The sequence below is a fragment of the Leptopilina heterotoma genome, unplaced genomic scaffold, assembly GCF_015476425.1.
Source record: "Leptopilina heterotoma isolate Lh14 unplaced genomic scaffold, ASM1547642v1 Lhet_208, whole genome shotgun sequence".
NCBI lineage: Eukaryota > Metazoa > Arthropoda > Insecta > Hymenoptera > Figitidae > Leptopilina > Leptopilina heterotoma.
Genome location: NW_025110923.1, coordinates 592,099 through 607,774, shown reverse-complemented (window position 1 = coordinate 607,774; position 15,676 = coordinate 592,099). Strand labels below are relative to the sequence as shown.

Genomic DNA, 15,676 nt, shown 5'->3' with positions numbered 1-15,676 from the left:
TCATTTTATTATTAAATATCATCAGGTCATCAGGTGGATATTATATAGGGGAGACTAGGTGCGGTTGTTACAGTGTGCATTTGTTACAAATGGAATATCTCAGAAACAGTTAGTTAAAAAGATAGGGTTCTAAAGAGAAAAATGTTAAGTTTTTATATACGAACTTACTGCAATACACGGAAAGAAAAGGTCTGGAAGAGATATCCATAAAAATATTGTTAAGCAGAATATTGTTGTGTTATCCAATTCAATGGAAGAGACAACTTTCAGAATGGAAGCACATTCCATATTCAATGGATGAGGGAGCCATATTATATTGTTGAATCAAATATGGATGTGACATCCATAGGCATGGTTGGGCTTACAATTCATGCCATGGATTTTCACATATATGGCTGCCTCATCCATATATACTTTGGTTGGGAGATCCATGGTTAGTTCAAAATTTCGATACATGTTGCGCGCAATTCATTATCATGGCATCCATTTAAAAATGGTCGTCTCAATTTGTCCAACGCGTCGGTCTCCTGTCACGTCTATATAATCGCGTTGTGAGTTTATTGTGTATAAATAGTGTTATAATTGTTTATTATTTATTATCGTTATTGTCTATTAGTGTTTATGTAAATTCATTTTCATGAAATATGTGTAGGGTATATAAGGAATATTATATGCTTAAATATTTTAGTTGCGTGTATAGTGTAGTGGATAGCGTTAGTGTTTAGTATGCGTTAGGTCTAGGGTTCGTGTCTCCCCCATCGGTTAATAATTTATTTCGTAAATATGCGGTTATTCAATAAGTGGTGTGTATTAATTAACAAAAATGTGTATAAAATATCTCAAGTGACATAGAATTTAATTAATTGAGTGATTCTAATTTTTTTGTTTCCTATTTCCATTACTATGGATCACCCAACCATAGATCTTTTGCTGCTCCAACAATATACAGCCAGCCATAGAATATGGATGCAGCAACCTTAACTATGGATATCCCGTATTTTTCAATATAATATGGCTGTGATATCCACGTATCTGGATGTGTCAACTATTCCTTTTTCTCCGTGTATATATATATGTGTATATATATGTGTATATATGTATATATATATATATATATATATATATATATATATATATATATATATATATATATATATATATATATATATATATATATATATATATATATATATATATATATATATATATATATATAACTGACATTAAAAAGTGGAAAAAATAGGCAGTCTACTCATGGTTACAAATAGTAAAACATATATGTTTTAACATATATATATGTTTTAAACATATATGTTTAAAAATTATATGCAAGCTTTACAAGTAAAAAAATAGGCACATTGGTTTTTAGAGGCCAAAAGTAAATATTTCTCTGACAGATATTTTTTAAATAATTAATAGACCTTTATACTTACACTGAGAAAAATGGATATTAAGCCTTATTATCTAGATATTAGTGGTCAATATCTGTGACAGTGAACTATGTAAAGTTCTTAGATGTTCAAATTTAATATCTAAGATATTGGAAAAAGACTTGTTCAAACATAACCTCACATTTACAGATTATACTTTTTAACATCTGAGATATTAAACCATAACATCTGGATGATATGCATTAGCATCTTTTCTTAATATCTAGTACATTAAGAGTTTTAATATCCACTTTTCTCAGTGTAACAAAGTAAATTTTTTTAATATCAATTCTATGAGGATTTTAATCCTCATAGAATTGATATAGTTATATATAGTTGACCGATAGGAAAAAACCTCAGCTTTCGTTTGCAATAATTTATTTTCAAAAAAAACGGACCGATTTTTGGAAAATTGAAAATTAAATATTAATTATCAAAAATTAGGGTAAATTTTTAAAATATTAAAAAATAAAATACACCATTGGAAAGAGGACGAAAAAACCTTTCAGAAACATATTCTAAAAAATTTTTCCCATTACAAGTATGTTCAGAAAAAATTCACAAAGTAGCCGATGTTGGCAAAATTGGTCAAATTGACCCCCCTCTACCCCCTCCAATTTTTCGAAAAAATCAAAAATATTTTTTGGGTCACATTTCTACTTGATAGAACAACAAATTTCTCGAGTTTCAATTTTTTTCAAGAAGTTGAAATTTCAACTTAGGACATTTCACGTAAAATGCCTCATATGTGAAAATCCATGGCATGAATTGTAAGCCCAACCATGCCTATGGATGTCACATCCATATTTGATTCAACAATATAATATGGCTCCCTCATCCATTGAATATGGAATGTGCTTCCATTCTGAAAGTTGTCTCTTCCATTGAATTGGATAACACAACAATATTCTGCTTAACAATATTTTTATGGATATCTCTTCCAGACCTTTTCTTTCCGTGTAAGCTTTAAAAAACTGCCTTGGTTGTCCACATTTAGTGTATATTTTTTTAATAAAGTGTCTTATTGTTAAAAATGTACCTGTTGTTGAAATGTAAAATATTTGTCAAAAATGTAATCACACTACCCTCATTTTTTATAAAAATTCTCATGGTTTTTCTAAATTCGTCTTCAAAATTAATGAAAAAAAAACTTTTTGAAGTTTCTTTCATTTCGAAACAATATTAATGCTGCCATCTCTATGGAACTGTCACGTACTATAACGTTGGTCTAAAAATTATAAATAATTGATAAAAATGGTTATAAAAAATTATTTGTTTTCAATTTAGAAATTTTATAGATGAATTTTGGTATTGTAACAACCGACATTGACTTTGTGCAGTTGTTACAATTTACACGCTGTCACTCAAATGATTCTAGTTAATTAAATAATAGATATAGAGCTAAATCAATTATGGCCTTTTAAAACTAGATAATATACCTTTGATTTAATCGTTTGACTAAACAAATTGGAGATAAACTTTAATCACAGTAACTGTTTTTATCAAAATTGTAACAACTGCACCTGGTCTCCCCTACATGGATTTTCCAAGGCCTTTGATAAGGTTGATATTCTGATATTTTTTATGCTATCTCGGGCGTGCCCCAGGGTTCGGTGTTGGGTCCGTTATTATTTATTCTTTTCATAAATAATATAAAAATTTTATTTACATTTTGCTTTTTTTCATTATATGCTGACGATTTGAAATTTTTTAATATTATAAAAAATCACAATGACTTTGTCATTTTTCAGTCTGACCTTGACAACGTTTGTAACTGGTGCATTATACTCATGATATACTCATGATTATACTGGTGGGATGATCACGCTACTGCCAATGATCGGTAGCCAAGCATCGGGCCAATATTAGTTGCCAAGGAATTGCCAAGGAAACAAAATCGATTTTCAAAAGCATGATTTTTTATTGGCAGCCAACAAAAAACTAAGGTTTTGAAAATAGATTTTTTTTAATTATTAATTAAAATTTATTTTAAAAAAATATATTTTTTAAAAATATATATTTTTTTAAATTAATAGAACATATTAATTAAATTTTTACCTCTGGTAAAACAAAAGTGAAACACTGATAAAAATTCCCTCACCGTATATCTCACAGTGGAGGGATGCCTGTGAATGTCTTTGCGGGAGAGGAGCAGGTACTTATACACTGAGAGAAAAGAAGGTACACTGCTGTTCATTTGGAGGTTGTGTATCGCAATTCAAATTTGGATCAACTGCGCACTCTAAAGGGGCGTGTAACGCGCCCCTTTAGAGCGCGCTGCTGACTCTTGACTCGTGGGACGCAGTGAGACCGCATGGTCAAATAACCTAGGTCATGGAGACCATCCCAGGTAGAAATTGACGACCGGGATGGTACTGGCCCGATACAAACGGCGGATTATAAGTGCCGGGGCGGTACCAGCATAAGACCGCAATTTTCACCGTCTTGGTACCGGCAAATTGCCGGATGATAACTACGGCAGGTATCCGGCATACGTACCGGGCCGGTACCGAATAATCCACCAGGGCGGTACTGGCCCGGTTATTGTTGGAAGGTATTTGGTGCCGGTTTATTACCGGCTGCACAACCGGCTAGGTACTGGTCCAGTACCGGCATAAGTCTGTTCATTCCACCGGCGCAGTACCGGTAAATTGCCGGATGATAACTTCGGTAGGTATCCGGCAACCGTACCGGGCCGGCACTAATAAATATCTGACGCAGTACCGGGCCGGCACTAAAAAACAACCGGTGTGGTACCGGGCCGGTTAAAAAAATTATATTTCAGTCTGATTAATTGTTTAATTATTATTATTATTATCAATGTTATTATTAATTTTAAATTGGAAACAGTAAATATATTAAATGCTGAAACAGAGAAACATAAACAATTATAGAAAAATCTGAAGACTCGAGGAATTGAACTCCGGACCCTGAGGCTGCAAAGTCGACACCACATCCGCTAACCTAAACCTGCATATGGAAAGCAAATGCAAAGTGAGCTTATAAAGTCCAACCGACATTCCACCTGGCAGCAGTACCGGGCCGGCACTAATATTCAACCGGTGCGGTACCGGGCCAGTATTTGTATTTCTAATTTATTTTAATTTAATTTAAATTATTAAAAATAAATAAATAAAAATAGTAATTATAAATAATAATAACCGCCCTATTCACCGGTTAAATACCGGGCCGGCACCAATAAGCAACCTACTCGGTATTAATATAATTGCCGGAACAACTAACTAACTAATTAATTTATTATTAATAATTAAATTAATAAATTAATTTTCAAATTTTTTTTCTTTTCTTTAATTCTTTTTCTGATAGTTTAACATTGGCAAACAACCGGGAGGACACTGGGTTAGTACTAATATTTTTGTCGGCAAAACTTCTGTGCCAGTAGAAAGCATTAAGTAAATTTTTTTGCTGGGCCGGTGCTGGGCCGGCACAAATATTATCACCGGAAAATCTCCTTCGTCCGTATAAAAACAAAACCAAATAGTAGTACCGGGCCGGTGCTGGGCCGGTAAAAATATTATCACCGGCAAAACTCCGTCGGCAGTATAAAACAGAGCGAAATGACAGTACCGGGCCGGTGATACGCCGGTGCTAGGCCGGAAAAATATTATCACCGGCAAATCTTCTTCGGCGGTATAAAAACAGAAGTAAATTATAGTACCGGGCCGGTGATACGCCGGTGCTGGGCCGGTACAAATATTATCACCGGCAAATCTCCTTCGGTGGTATAAACCAGAGCGAAATGACAGTACAGGGCCGGTGATACGCCGGTGATGGGCCGGTAAAAATATTATCACCGGCAAATCTCCTTCGGCGGTATAAAAACAGAAGTAAATTATAGTACCGGGCCGGTGATACGCCGGTGCTGGGCCAGTACAAATATTATCACCGGCAAATCTCCTTGGGCGGTATAAAAAAAGAAGTAAATTATAGTACCGGGCCGGTGCTGGGCCAGATATTTTTAATCAACCGGCCCAGTACACACTACCAGTACCGGTAGAAATCCACATTTACCACCGGGCCGGTACTGGGCCGGTATTTATTTCGTATCCGGCCCGGTACCTTTTTGCCGGTACCGGCATATGTCCGACTTTACAACCGGTTCGGTACCATGCCGGTCGTTAGTGCTGGCACACCTCCAACTTTTCTGCCTGGGATGCGAGCTCACTGCGTCCCATGTCAAGAGTCAGCAGCGCGCTCTAAAGGGGCGCGTTACACGCCCCTTTAGAGTGCGCAGTTGATCCAAATTTGAATTGCGATACACAACCTCCAAATGAACAGCAGTGTACCTTCTTTTCTCTCAGTGTAGAGTCAGTGAAACAGGTCACAAGCGAGCACTAGCATGCACTATGGCGGCGCTTGTCGGAACTGTTTTCTGGCGCGCATGCATATCCTGACATTATCTCTCGCAAAAACATTCACAGTTATCCCTCCACTGTGAGATACGGTGAGGGAATTTTTATCAGTCTTTCACCTTGAACGATAAATTACGGAATAATTTTAAAAGGACCGACAAAATGGGCCCTTTTCTAAAAAGGAGGTTTTTTTAAAATTATAAACCATTTTTTACAAGGTTACCCGAGTAGAAATTTCCTTAAGTAAATTCTATTTGTGGTTTGGCCCTGATCAGGATTTACTTATCACAGCCATTCTTCAGGCCCTGACCAGGGCCTGATCAGGACCTGATCAGGTTCCAGATTACTTCGAAAAAGCCACATTCAATTATTTAAAATTCATTTTACGTCAGTTTTAACAAAAAAGAAACAGTTCGAGTGAAAATAAATAATAATTAATTAAAATGAATTCGAAGAAATGTTCCAAATTCTGATAAAACTAAAAAAAATGTTTTTTCTGAATCTGAAGGTACGGATATAATATTCTATTTCTAAACAATAAAAAAATATAACTTGACATTTTGTTGAAAAATTTTAAAATTTTTAAAAATTATTTTTTTCCTTTTTTAAAAAAATTCAGAATTTTTTACAAAATTATTATTTGAAAATAGAAATAATGATGCAAATAATTTTCTTTTTTTGCTGAAATTTGCATAATTTTCTATATTTCTTTAGAAATAAAGAGAACAAAATCTGCATAATTTCGATTTGTCGCAATCATTTTAACTTTTTAACAAAATTTTAGTTTTTTATTGAAAAGGAATAAAACAATTTGTATATTAAAATTAACCTTCAATTTTCACATGAAATGATAGAAATAAATTTTACTGCAGATAAAATAAGCTAATTTATTATAAGTATACTTATAAAATACCAAATCAGGTTGTGATCAGGGCCTTATAAGTCCCTGATGTGGCCTTTTTTTAAACACCACTTTAGGACCTGATCAGAAAAAGTGTTTCATTTCCAAATCAGGGCCCTATTTAACCTGATCAGGGCCGGATCACTACCACGTTTCAATTTCTACACGGGTAACGATTGGGTATAATTTTATTGCGGTCATTTGAAGAAAAAGAATAGAAATTAAACTTATTTAAAATTTTTTAACAGTCTGTATTACGAAAAATTTCACGAAACATCGAATTTTTCATTTCTATGAGTACAAAAACAAAGACTCTAACATCAAAATTTCTGGTTCTTCTGGTAAGTTATTCAGATAAGAATTGTTTACAGTCTAGGGCACCTTAGAGATGAAAAATCAAGAGGTTCACTTTTAGAGGTTCTTTTAGAAAACATCATTAACAATAGTTGTAATTTTAATTTTTAAATGTTCTGGGACAAGTGTAAAACACAATGATAGAACTTTTAATGTCATATTTGTTAAAAAACAGATGCAAAATAAGTGCTTGAGATTAAATATAAAAAATTTTTAGATTTGTTTCACAATAAAATTGTAACACTTGTTCTTTTTTAGTCAAGAACAATTCCAAAACATGCAAATTGAGAGTAAGGTAGGGGAGAGTGGGGCAAAATGGGGTACCTTTTTGAAATTGTCTGTTTACAGAGAACCAAACGAATAAATCGATTCAGCTAAACTTCAGAATTCTTCTTAGTACATTTAGCTTTGAGGAAATTATGATAATAGCGGAGAAAAAAATTTTTGAAAGAACTTATATCGTATTTTCTGAGAAAGTGCTAAAATCCCATTTTGCCCCACCCGTGGGGCAAAATGAAGTGGCATCAAATAACTATACAAAACATTGAATATTTTTTAAAAATTCATTAAATTCTTGTTGTATGAGATTATATAAATAAGAACAAAAAGTAGGATTCTTTATTACTATGAAGAAACAAGTAATATTTATTAGAATTTAACAAAAAAACATGGATTTTGCAAAATATCGATATATCGATTATTAAACATCGATAGTATAAATGCTTCGAAACAAAAATATCGATTCTTTGCAGGAAACCTTTAAATATGCATAATATAATGTTTTTAAATAGTTTTAATGAAACGGCGTAGCTTCCGGCATACCCCACACTTAGGTACCCCATTCTGCCCCACACTGCATATTAAAACAGAATGCAATATTTCCAAGTTATTGTAAACAATTAAACAATCTATTCTATTGGAAATTACTCTAGAATAAGTACTGAAAAAGATCCTACACTTGCCAAATTAAATGCATTATCCCAAAAAGTTTTGTAAGCACTTTAATTTTGAAAAAAATTCATATTTTTTTTGCTTAAAACTTAAAAGTTGTATAACTTTCAAAATAAAATTTTCTTTCGAGTGTCTTTATAATTAATAACAGTTTCTTATCAACATGAATGATATATGTCGAGGATAAAAAAATTAAAAGTACACGGAAAAAATTAATTTAGTACATTTTACGAAACTAATTTTGGAATAGCGGATACGGAGAGGAGTTTAGTATAAGATAAAACAGAATCAATAGTAATATATGATGACTGCGTTTCTCGAAAACTCAAAAAAAATTCTATGGAATTCACAAATGATCGGTTGGACGTTCTAATTCAAGAGTTTTGTAAAATGTTTAGCCTGAAGCGCATGCGCCACGGAAAAAAATATTCACGGAGAAAAAAACGAATAAAGCAGAAAAAAGAATTTCTTAATGTACCAATGAGCTCTCAAGACCATTTTTTCTCGTCTTCTATAGGAGATAGATGATTGGTTCGACACATGTAACTGCACTCTACAACGCAATGGTTCGCTTGGATTGGCTTATTTTATTCTGACACTAACTTAACGGAAATACGCATACATATAAACGAATTCTGACGCAACGCACATACAATATAACTCGCACTTGTAGATGAAAGAATTGAGTTTCTTTATATACTAACTGAGGAGATTAAAACTGCGCTTGTGAGAAATGTCAATATACTGAATATTAATTTTTAAAAAAATCATTTTTTTAAAAGTTATACAAAATATTTTATGGTTTTTAAAATAACATTTTTTGATTATAATTAGTTATAAAATCTCTATATAATTTTTCAATTTTTAGAAAATAATTTTATTCTTAATTTTAAATTATAAATAAATTGACAAAAAATTTTCAAAATTAAATTCAAACTCAAAAAATGTTTATATTAAATTGTCTAAAATTTGAAGTAATAACAGTTAAAACTTGAGAAATTAATATATATATTGTCATCGGTAAATAGGGGAATGTAGTCAAGGTTGGTCTACTGTCTAGGTAGGCCACTCGCGTTTTTTTGTCAAGTTCACTAGCGCCACCTACGCGCATATTTGTCGAAGCTTGTCTTAGTGAAACCTAACTTTTTGTTCAATTACATTTTCGAAAAATCAAAAATTGTGATTTCTGTGACGTCGGTACAAAAAAAGCTCAAAAAAAGTTTTGTGCATAATGTGAAAAACCATTAATAAAAGATAAAAAACAAATTGAATCGTCAAGGCAAGTATGCAGAAAATTTGTGGGACTCATGGTTGAAAGGAAAACAAAGTAAAAAATCGAATCCCGAAACGTATTTCTTTTTGGTTACAACAATTCGGTAATGTTACTTACTGTCAAGGTCGGCCACTATGTGTTTAAAATGCGCAAAGATGAGGACGAGCTACTTCATTTGCAAAAACTGCAATTCTGTATAACTCATAATATAATTGATCATCTTATTAATATTTTTATTTAATTTTAATAATATTTTAGTGCAAAATTTTTTTTTATTTATATTTATTTTTTTATATTGTTTATTTTTATTATTTTGTTATTTCATTAAGTTACAAACTGTAAACAATAAAGAATCAATTTTCCGTAACTCCAAACATGTTATTTTATTTTTTAAAGATTAATACCCTTTAAATTTTAAACATGGCCGACCTTGACTGTAATGGCCAACCTGGACTACAAATTTTTTTTTTTTTAAATCTTTATAACTTTTTCATTTTTAAACCTGTCAATTTACTTTGTACAGAAAAAATGTTCCTATTAAACAGGACTTTCCAACCATATACTTCAATTGTCCAAATTCATTTTTTAAAAAAAGTTATAAACAAAAGTCAAAAAGGTGGCCGACCTAGACTATGTTCCCCTATTATGATAAACTATAAAATTTATTGGAATGTAAATTAAAAGAAATTAATAATAATTAAAAGTTTGGATTACAAAAGCACATAAAAAATGTTACGAATTTGGAACAATGAAATGTGAAATACGTAAAAGAAAACAATTATCCAAATGTTACCGGCAGGTAAAGCAGTTCTCTTTTTCCTTCCACATTATATCTATATACAGCAGACAAGTTAATACCGACGCGACGAGACAAGCTTCAACATATCTATTTATAACGCGACTTTTGGTACACCCCGTATAGAATTTTACGAAACTTTGTGTTCGAGAATTCACGATAGACAGCGAAGTGGAAACTCAAACCACGCGTTTTTAGATTGCACGAAACATTTTTACCATTTTCTGATAAAATGTTCACCAGAAAATACGAAACATTTCTACATTCAAGCTTGTTTTATAAATTACAACACTGGTTGCAGTTTCTCGACAATTGTTCTGCTTAAAGTAGTCCCTCACAGCACCGGGATATTCAGGATATCCCAGAGACGTCCTGGGGATATCGATTTGTTTTCGGAAGTTTGGATATCTCTGGGATATCCTAGGGACGTCCATGGATATCCAGAGGATAATCCAGGGATATCCAAACTTCCGAAAACAAATCGATATCCCCAGGACGTCTCTGGGATATCCTGAATATCCCGGTGCTGTGAGGGGTGAAAGTTTCTGGGTTTTTGAAAAACTTCGTCAAGGAATCTTAAATATCCGCTAGTGCGAAATTAGTTTCGTAAAATCTGCTGAACTTATTTTTTCCGTGTATCTATCATGAAAAAACAGAGGTACCCCATTTGACCCGCCTACCCCATTTTGTCCCACTCTCCCCTATTTTATAAATAAGAATTAATAAAAATCAGGTAAATAAGAAATACTATTTTTTTCCATTTTGACGATAAATATCAACAACCTCTTATCAGGGAGATTTTCTTTCTTATGATATTTATTTCCTCTTTAGTCGCATTCGCGTTTTTCATTTCATTCAAGAAACGAATCTTCTCTTTAACGCCAATATTGCCCTTTGGCAAACAGAGAAGATCATCTGTTCCCGCTGAGAGAATAACGACAAGAATATCCGTTTTCTTTAGTTTCTTACAATATTCGAATATCTTTTTATTGGCCTCTAATGTTTCTTGATAATCATTACCAACTTTAAGGTATGTTATCAAAGATTGATAATTCATAGCTATTGAAGTTTCTTGTCCAACAACGAGGAATCCTTTCTTCATTTGTTCTCCTATTAATTCTTCAAAAGCTGCTCCAATAGTTGCACTCTCCTCTCCCCAACCCACCATATGTACATTATTTTTTAATTTATATTTTGCTTTTCCAATTGTTAATTTATCATTGCCATCGTATTTTATTTTTGATGCTATTACATTTGTCGCTTTCACATTATCCACGCCTGCTTCAATTATTTCTTTCATTTCATTTCTAATCTGAGAATTTCAAAGTTTCATTCTTGTTATTTTATTATGAATAATTAAAAAATAATTAAGATATCGATTTGAATTTTACTTCTGATTCGGTATCGAAACAAACCAGTGGCGTAACAACGAATTAAGGGGCCCTAGACAAAATAGTTCGAGGGGCCCACAATTAATCTTTAGTATATACTGCCATTTTTATACATTAAAAAATTTGTTGTTCTTTTGTCATTTACAATTATAATGATAACTGGCAACAATTCACGTGTTGACGCGAGCGTTTAAGTTTTTTTGTAAAATATTTTATGCTTCTTTTTAGAAAAAATGTCCAAAAGCCTGAAACCTTAAAAAAAATTTGTTATATTTTGTACTCACGAAGAAATTTTTAGTAGGGAATATTATATAAATGCACAATAAATATTTTTGTATATTTGTATTTAATTATTTCAATTAGACATTTATTATTAAATCTTTCTTTGTAACAATTTTACTATTTTTTCTTGCTTATTATACTAAGACTAACTTCATGAAATATTATAATATTCAAGAATTCATTTTTCGACAACTTTAAAAATAATCAATTGATTAAAACTTTTTATTGTAAAGGTTTAACTGTAAGAAAAAATATATATGAACAACAAATATATGTATGAAAATTGAAGTAAACTAAAAATAATATAATATATATTCATAACTGGTCAACTTCATACTGCCTGCGCGGGCAGGCAGCATTAAAACTCACATAAACATCCAGTTTATTATATAGAGTAGTACCGACAGAAGTGGGCCACACTTTGGTTTTCATGCTTTAGATTATTCAGAAATTAACATTTTTAAACATTTATTGCGTTTATTTGTAGCAGGGGCGTATCCAGGGGGGTTTAGGGTATCCCCCCCCAGAAATTTTGGAAAAACATATATGTTAAAGTCTAAATTTCTAATTTTATTCTGAGTACACCTCTTATCAAATTCCATAACCCCCCCCCCGAAACTTTTTTTTGGCTACGCCCCTGATTTGTAAAGAAAGGGGTTACCTAACTTTAGGTAAACACAAAGGACCCCGCACAATCATATGAGAAATCTGGCCCCGGTCAGAATTGTCTGTAATAATTTTTGATCAGGATATTAAAAAGTAATTATTTTTAAAGTTACATACAATTCTGACCGGGTCCGGATTTTCCATATAATTGTGCGGGGTTCTTTAAAAAATTTTAATTTTAACATATTGTTTAACATCTTTTTGCAAAAAAAGAGGCGATATCATGATTTTGTAGACAGAAGTGGGCTACCTAAGTTTTTCATCTAAAATAAATAAAAGGATCAAGCACTATGATTGTTTATGTTAAATGATTAATTTTTTTAATAAATAGTATTGTAAAACCAAACACAAGCAGTCCGTTTCGAAATTTTTTTAATTTTTATTTGATTTATAGTATAACGTAATTTGCCCAGGCGGAAAAGTCGGACGAACGTCGGAGTTTACAACCGGCTGGGATCCGCGCCCGTACAGACCGCAAGTACCGACGGTCTGTACCGATTCGGATCTGAAAAAGCAACCGGCGCGGTACAGATTATGCTCCGACTGTCGGAACCGTCTTCCCACTATTGTCAGTACTGGCTCGGTACTGGATTTCTTCCGCCGGCGGATCTTATTCTTCTGCGGCGTCGGAAGAATGACGGATATGTTGAGTCTGTACTGGCTCGGTACTGGGGCGGATCCGACTGCGGATCTCGTCATTTATTGTCACATTATAAATTAAATAATTATTACAAGTAATTGCATTATTTTAGAAAATAATTATTAATAAATGAATCTAATCAATATATTTAGTAATTATTTATTGAGACTTTTTTAAAAATTAAATAATTAAAAAAATTCGTTATTAATTAATATTATATATTATTGATTAACATTAATATTATTGAGAATTAATAATAAATTATTAATATTAATAATAATATTAATTAATAATATCTCAATAATAATTGAATAATTGTTTCTCAATATAATAATATTGAAGGTAATGATATTAATAATTTTAATTAATATCTTAATAATAATAAATTTATTGTTATTGATATATTATTAATTAATATTAATATTGATAATTTATTATTAATTCTCAATAATATTAATATTAATTAATAATATCTTAATAATAATAAATTTATTATTATTGAGATATTAATTAAAATTATTAATATTATTACGTTCAATATTATTATATTGAAAAACAATTATTTAATATATGTATTATATAATAATAAAAATATAACAAGTTTCTTTTTTAACGAAATATTGAAATAGTCCTAAATATACATTCAATAAAAAAGTATTGAAAATATAGCGGTATCATTGACGCGTAGTAATTCTGCAAGTTTTATTTGAGCTAGTGACACTTGAGAGTATTTAAGATTTGAGAGTCCCATGCGAGCGTAGCATATAGTGGTCAGCGTGCGAGATTTCGGTGCGTAAATATTCGGTTAGTCGTAGGTTCGTACCTCCAAGCGTTAGGATTTTTCAAATGTGTATGTAATAAAAAATTGCGTTTACGTGTATAGGTTTAGCCTTTCTTGGTGTCATGATTGCTAAATAATACAAATTAATTCATAGAACCACTTTATTAGTTTATTCAAAATCACTAAATCTCGAAACGGAACGTCAATGGTTACGGTCAGCAGAAAAAATGGCGCTAATGTATACAACATTGCGTTACATGGGGGGAGGGGGGGTCAAAATTTTCGAAAAATAGCGTTACGTATTTTTTGAACGGTCCCAATGCAGTGGCCCACTTCTGTTTACAGAAAATAGCCCACTTCTGTCCACAAGCATAATTTGACGAGAAATCATAACACCTACGAACAATATGAAACAGTCTCTTTAAATTTTTTAAGATTAGGTCTGATACTATAATAAAGGCTACTTACCCGATTGAATTCGATGAATAACTTATGTAAACAACGATAACTTTTACAATGAGAAAAAAAGAAAAAGTAAATAATTTTTTGCACTAATTGCTGGAGAACACAATTGTACGTCGCACACTTTAATGACCAACTGATAATCGACCTTCTGTTAACCCCCCAAACCGTCTATTGCTACGCCACTGAAACAAACATAGTAAAATTTGGATATATCTGCGAATATGAAAAAATAATCGATGAGATTGATTTTTAATTTTGATTTTGAAATAAAAACATAAAATTGCCTTTAATTTTAATTACGATTTTTGAATCTATAAACAAAAGCAGTATAAGTTTTTGAAAAATGAGGAAACGAAATAAAAGTTTTGTGAAATAGAAAAATAAATAAAGAGAAGAAATTGTGGTTTGTATGTTGTAAGAATTTAAAATGACGTGCGAAAGTAAAATGAAATTATTGTCTACTTGAATCATTTGCTTTTCGTTGAAAGATTTCTTTTGATTTCTGAATTTTCTTTCTTGTTCTTTCGCCTCCTTTTTCAAATCTGAATTCTTTACAATCAGTCTTCTTCGAAGTTTCTCCTCCAAGTCACGTTTCACCTCAAGCAGCCTTTCCTCTTTCTTTTTGCTGATTGCATTTAACCTCTCAGACTTCATCGCTTCTTCGCTATCGATTCTTTTTCTTTCAGGGAACTCTGATTTATTATTGCTCTTTTCCTGCAATTTTTGTGCCATTTCTGTCAATTTCTATATTTGTTCTAATGTGTATATGATTCTGTAAAAGCTTCTCAATGAAATGAAATTGATGATTTGAAAATACAAAATTTTGAAATTTTGCAATTACATTTTTTTGACTGTTTATACAAGATAATTTTTGTCATTTTTTACATTTTTTTGGTTAAATTTTATACTATTTACTGTTACCTCAGTAACTTCAAACTGTTTCTTTAATAGCTGCGTATATATAATACAGTTAACACAAATAATTGAAAAATATTTTTTAGTAAAAGTGTAAATTCATAATATTAATTATTTTAATATAAAATGCTGTGTTAGTGAAGAATATCTATAATTTTAAAAATTAATAATTTATTGTTTCAGTATATATATATATATATATATATATATATATAATAACGTTTCAATAGTAAAAGTTCATCATAGAGTGCGGTAATTCTAATAATTAATAAATTTAAAAAATATTTTTCATTCATAAAAATTTATTTACAGAATAGATTTTTATTCTCGAATTTTCATCACTGTGGCGACATCCATTTAAAATAAGCTGAACCGCAATGTGAACGCGTTTGAAACTAAAGTTTCTCTACTTTTGGATAGATCGCGATACTGTAGTCCGACATTTTGTCTGACGTCAG

General features: G+C 31.4%; 1 protein-coding gene across 1 annotated transcript; it reads right to left on the bottom strand.

Moving 5' to 3' along the window:
* Positions 1–10,853: 10,853 nt before the first annotated feature.
* LOC122501307 (glycerate kinase-like) lies at positions 10,854–11,378 on the bottom strand. The gene has a single exon (XM_043610652.1). The coding sequence runs from the start codon at positions 11,376–11,378 to the stop codon at positions 10,854–10,856; it is 525 nt and encodes a 174-aa protein (XP_043466587.1).
* Between the last annotated feature and the right edge of the window lie 4,298 nt (positions 11,379–15,676).

What these genes read in the sequence shown, in the direction of transcription:
- LOC122501307 (XM_043610652.1), bottom strand. Translation starts at nt 11,378, where the DNA reads ATGAAAGAAATAATTGAAGCAGGCGTGGATAATGTGAAAGCGACAAAT.